Below are 6,119 nucleotides of genomic sequence, written 5' to 3'. Positions count from 1 at the left end.
TTGCATATAACTAGCTCTATCACAGTTTTTGTACAGGTCGGTTATTATTATATTAATATGTATGCTAAAAAGCTAAAATAATGGAAAATGGCAGCCATTTTAAATTGTAATAGCTCAAAAATGTGTACAATATTTAGTTAACTGTTTCTGTCATTGTTATCAGTGGATTTCCAATTGAATACTGCATTTTAATGACATAAATTTACAATATCGGTGACAATTTTAGGAAAAAATGGCGGCCATTTTGAAACGGCTGGCAACCCCCCCTTACGTATGAAAAAAAAAATGTTGCACATACTTTTTTGATTTATCTATGTCTACTCTACATCATATCCAATTTTTAAAAAATATAGCAAAAAAAAATGCAACCAACCAAAGTTTGCTGGACTAAAAAGCATGTGGCTTACTTTCTGTGAAGAAATCTAAAAAAGAACGAAAAATACAAAGCAAAATAAATAAGTGCCTTGCAGACGACACTTAAATATTTTAATTGTTGGGAGCTTTTAGCCGTTATGATTAAAACAAGTATTTTAATTTTGTTTCAGGAGCTCTTATTCCGGCTGCCGCCATATGCACTGCACTAGGTGGTTATTTTATAAAACGTTTCAATTTGAATCTGGAGAGTACAGCCAGGTTTACGTTCTGTGCTACTACTTGTGCCTTTTTGCTATTTGCGTTATTATTTGTATTTCATTGTGATACGCTCAAAATAGCTGGTGTCAGTGTTCCATATAAAGATAGGTGAGTTTCTGTACATTAGGTGTATCAAACACAAAACATACCAGGGGCGGATTTGGGGGGGGCCGGCCCGGCCCCGGCCCCCCCTTTTGGGAGGTAAAAAAAAGGGGGAAAAAGAAAAAAAGAGAGAAAAAGAAAAAAAGAGAGAAAAAGAAAAAAATGATAGCCCAGAATGCCTCAAATGTTATGTTCGGGCGTCTAGAACACAAAAATTTCGCGGGGCATGCCCCGGACTCCCTACGACAGTGTTGTCTCAATCGGCCCAACTTTCGGCCCCCCTTCCGGCCCCCCCTTTTGGACATTTCTGGATCCGCCCCTGCATACTATGCAGTGGGGGAAGGGGGGCTTAGCCGGCCCTCCCCTTCCCCCCCCATTTTTAAATTTCATTTTTTAAATATATTAATTATATTCAAATTTCAAGTCTGAAAGTGCCCTTTCTGGCCATCTAGAGGTCGCATATCATACATTTTCTTATACCAGCTCAGCCCCAGTATGGTTGGGGGCTGAGATGGTATAGACCCTCCGTCTGTAAAAGGCTTACCCTGGGCCCCCCTCTGTATCAAATTCCTGGATTCATCTCTGCCATGGATATCATTGCAAGTAAACTTTTGGCGTTCAACCTGCAACAGCCTTGATTTTTTTTTGTTTATGTGTTTATGCTACCGGTATTTGTTTTACTGAGAACCCACCCCCTGGCTTTAGAAATGTTTAAAAGATATTAAACAATTTATATCATATGGTTGAATTTTGTTTTATTATTAAAATATCTTGGAACTTCTTCATTTCGTTTCAGCCTTTCATACAATGATAATTATACCTCAAAGTGCAATATCAACTGTGGTTGTTCCGAAAACTACTACAAACCTGTGTGCGGTAGCGATAAAGTTACTTATTTCAGTGCTTGCTATGCAGGATGTTTCAACAAGACGGACATTGAAAAAGACGGCGATGAAGAGGCTGCTGTAAGTTTATGTCTAATTGACAGAAAATAGTCTTCACTCAATATCTTTAGTGATTATATAAAGTTGTGAGCCTACAGTATATATGGTACAATGTGTACAATAGGCTACTTTGAATGATGAACTGTTCAGCTATAGGCCCACCCCTTCTACAAAACGAGCCAGTGTGAATGTACGTTAGACAAGCACGTAATCCTGGCCCTGCTCGGATTGGTCAGTTAAAATTGATTGACACTTCGGAAGTTTAATTGTATTTTGTACATAGTTTCTTCACACTCATTCGTTATAAACTAAACTTGCCACAAGTCCCTAATTTTTTTTTTTTATTCTGGACATAGCCACCAACAAGCGAGTTAATTTAGAATTGGGAGACATTCAAAAAACAGAAATAGAAATCGTATGGGACTCAAATTAAATTTGGTATGGCGCCCACTGATTGTAATGAAAGGATTATATTTCACAGAATTCACTGAGTAACTCTAACTTAGGGCCTGGAACCCATGCTTTTTATAAACATACACACTCTAATTTGGATGTTTATTATATTTTTTCTCTGTTTTATGTAGATCTTTAATAAATGCAGCTGTATTGTAGAGCCTTCGGTTGCAGACTCAGGAAAATGTGAAAACGATTGTCAGCTACTACCTGTCTTTATGTCGTTCCTGATATTGGTGGTAGGGGTCACGACCCTAGGTCAGATTCCAGGGATCATGGTCACATTGAGGTAAGGAGCAAACTTGATATTCCGACTTTGGATGGCCTTAGGAGGCTCGGCAAGCCTGCTTGGGCAGCTTGTGCCTGAAGTATTGAATGCCTTAAACCATGGTGCTGGACCTTAAATTTATCTCATGCCACTTTTTCTTATTTCTACCCTCCTGTTACACTACTACGTTTAGGGTCCTTTACCCACGTGGAACTTTGAAGAAAAACAATTTATATATTCAACATTTGAGAATTTAAGCTTCTACGTTAACAATATTAACTCTGATTGAAATTAAACAAATATTAGTTGATTTTATAATCAGTTTGTTATTTGGTAATTTATCGTCATTGTAGGCATACAGTTCACCAATAAATTTCATCCGTTAATTTTTTATATTTGATATTACATTTTAATATTTGATTCTTAATAATTTATGCAGGTCAGTGGATCAGAAAGCCAGGCCATTTGCCCTAGGTATTCAATTCGTTTTCCTTCGAGCATTAGGTGAGTAAAAAAAGGTCTGTGTGGCATGATGTCATACCAGTAAATATTAGCCAAAGTAGTCGATTTGATGTTCGTTATGTAACTCACGTCAGGTAAATGAGGTAATAGGGCGCTTTCGATTTGCACGTCGTCGACGTGACACTACAACGGATTCACTTATACATGACCGTCCTACAGTCTCTCCACAACGCTAATTACTTCTTAATGACGTCATTAAGTTCTACGTCCTACTTCAATCAAAAGCTCCCAATGATTATCAATATTACATTACCTCCTTAGTTTGGCATAGTAACGGTAACAGAATTTATGAAAATATGCAGAACTTATCTGCAGCAAGTTGTTTAGTAAATGCAAATAGTTTTCTTGAGACTCGCTGAGAGAGCAAAGTGGGCGTGGTCGGGCTTTGCTCAAAATGTTTAAATTTTTTATAAGTTTAATAAGCATTTGCATTCTAGTGACGACGACATTCTGGTGACGATGACATTCATGGCAACAATGATTACGATGCTAGTACACAGTTCAATGATATTCTGTTTGTAGTTACTCTGCTTTAATTTTTCTTCTAGCATACATTCCATCGCCGATCTACTACGGCAAGACGGTCGACAAAGCTTGTATGTTATGGCAACCCTTATGCGATGGTGTTGGAGCGTGCCTTGAGTACGATAACGTCAAGTTCCACTTCAGTTACCTCGGCTTGTCGGCCGGTCTCAAGTTCTTATCTGTAGTATTCTCATTCCTCGCTTGGCAGTCGGTAAAGCAAGGCTGGAGTGGCAAGGCCTATCACGAAGCTTCCTCAAATAACGGCGCATCTGAGCCTAATAACTCTGTATCAGGCAGCACCGATGCATCGTCTGGCCAATGGGACGTTGAACTTCCTCACCGGCAAAAAAACAATATCGCAACAGTCACAGCAGACGATAAAAATGACTTAACAAATGGAGGCCCTCTCATCTAAATCTAAAGATTCTTTCATTCAAAAAATATTTGTAAGAGAATAGCCATCAGTAAGCTAAAATGCAAGCATAGGCTTATATTATAGTATATAAGAAAAAAACAATATAGGCCTACAAGAACAGGTCTTAAAAACTTAAGGAATGCAGACAGTTAAACAAAACGCGGGAGTATACTCTTTTTGACAGAAGCATGTTATTTAACTCAGGTTTAAACGTACAGCAACTTCTGTCTTAGAAACACGTTGGCCTAATTCTGAATGTTTCAATTGTGTCAATGGATATATACTTTGCAGATGGTGATGGGACGATATACGAATACAGCACACATGATGGGTTACCGGCCTGTACCCAATGCGATCCGCTTTTTTGTATTTTTGAATAGTTAAATGGTTTGGATTTGTTTAATATTGTTGCAATTTTCATAGATACCTATATATAGCGACTGTTAGACAAGTCGTACTTCTGTTTGATTTCACATATAAACAATTTACCCGCTGTCTGTCGTCAGGGATTGCCCAAAAAGGGGCCCAACAAGTGTGGCAGGAGTCGCCCAAGACCTGTACTCAGGGATCGCCAGACCTTTAAAAGTGGTAGAGGATTTATGATTTAGAATGTAAAAAATTGCTGTCCAGACTATCAAATTTTATTTGACAAAGAAATGGTGTATGCCAAATATAGTCATGATGTACCTATATAAGATCATAAGGTGATGTCATCCATATTTGGGCATGTCACATGTTTTTGTCAAATCAAATTTGATATTCTAGACAGGGATTTAGCATTCACTTTAACCTTTAGTTAGACCAGCAAATTATTAGCTTATAGGCAGACTATCTCACGTGACGTCTAACCTCCCCTCCCCCATCTACCGCCCTGCAGTCTTATTATACGCGATGTTTCGGGAAGAATATGAGAATACTGTACGTGTAACCAGGGAGATGATGGTGTAACAACCCTGGATGAAGACCAATACAAAAATATCCATTGCTGTGCATGAAGAAGAGGAAAAAAACAAAACCAAATACTCGATAAACTTTAGTGGTTGGACGATTGGTATAGGGTGAACTAATTACATTGTTAAAATGAAAATGCAATAAAATGCACGGTACATAAAGGGTACCGTAATCATGGTACCGTAATCATCGTACCGCAATATATGAAATAATGGCCTACAATGCAATGAGGTAGTAGATATATAAAATAGGCATTTACTTACAAGATTTATATTTCACAGTATTTCTCTAATTATTGGGTGTTTATATAATTATTATATAGCAATTTTTACTATACCGTAAAAAATAGAATCGCACCTTGTCTTTCAAATATTGTGTTATAATATATATTTTTTCTTGAGAGTATGGTAACCCAAGCGAAAATTTTGGTCGAGATTATACGGAGCTACGTAGCCGATCACTGGACCAATTATGGTGTTCTAACTCTTTTTTACTGCAATCATTGTAGTGAGAAAATGTATTAATTAAATACGGTATACTGTATGGTGGTACTGTATATTTTATTAAAGATACCGATATTTTTTGTTAGGCAATTGTAACTTTCATTGGAGTATATAGACCTACAACTCCCAGATTGATGTACTGTACCTCATTGCTGATACTGTATATTTTAGTGGCGTTGTATACCTCCTTGGAGGTACTTTATACCTCCATAGAGGCACTATACTTCCGTATAGCTAGGTCTATTACAATATATTTCATTACTTTATACCTCCTTGGAGGTACTTTATACTTCCATATAACTAGGTCTATTGCAATATATCTCATTACTTTATACCTCCTTAGAGGTACTTTTCACTTCTAAGGTACTTTATACTTCCTTATAGCTAGATCTCCTAAAATATCTCACTAGGGGTACTGCATACCTCATTGTGGGTACACACACCTCATTATAGGCACCGTGTACCCCATTAGAGGTAGGCCTGTACATTCGTAAAGTAGGCTTACTGTATCTCAACAGAAATACTGTATACAGTACTTCCTTTGAAATATCTCCTTGGAGTTACTCTATACCTACTTTGAGTTATTGTGTATTACCTTTATGCGATTTTTTTAGGACATTGATCTTAAACAAATTATTAATATAAATATTTTTTTATAGATAGATGTCTTTGATGTAACGTGATATTATAAGTGTGTTTATATACTCATTAAATACATTTGCGATATTTATTAAAGTACAAGTTATCCCTTTGTTTTCAATTGTATTGTGGTTTCAGTGACGTATCTAGAAGTCTTGAAATAT

General features: G+C 37.0%; 1 protein-coding gene across 2 annotated transcripts in view; it reads left to right on the top strand.

The window, feature by feature from the left end:
- LOC117123175 (solute carrier organic anion transporter family member 5A1-like) overlaps positions 1-6,054 on the top strand; it is an 18,481-nt gene extending 12,427 nt beyond the window's left edge. For both annotated transcript variants that reach the window (XM_033269026.1, XM_033269027.1), the window contains 5 exons: positions 546-741; positions 1,532-1,700; positions 2,264-2,421; positions 2,840-2,904; positions 3,471-6,054. In XM_033269026.1, the coding sequence (XP_033124917.1) occupies positions 546-741; positions 1,532-1,700; positions 2,264-2,421; positions 2,840-2,904; positions 3,471-3,862 (980 nt within the window). In that variant the 3' untranslated portion in view covers positions 3,863-6,054. The remainder of the gene's footprint in view (positions 1-545; positions 742-1,531; positions 1,701-2,263; positions 2,422-2,839; positions 2,905-3,470) is intronic.
- Positions 6,055-6,119: the final 65 nt, after the last annotated feature.

The sequence above is a fragment of the Anneissia japonica genome, unplaced genomic scaffold (assembly GCF_011630105.1).
Source record: "Anneissia japonica isolate Jap-2015-1 unplaced genomic scaffold, ASM1163010v1 scaffold560_len657749_cov147, whole genome shotgun sequence".
Taxonomy (NCBI): Eukaryota; Metazoa; Echinodermata; class Crinoidea; order Comatulida; family Comatulidae; genus Anneissia; species Anneissia japonica.
This window is presented reverse-complemented; position numbering and strand designations above follow the sequence as displayed.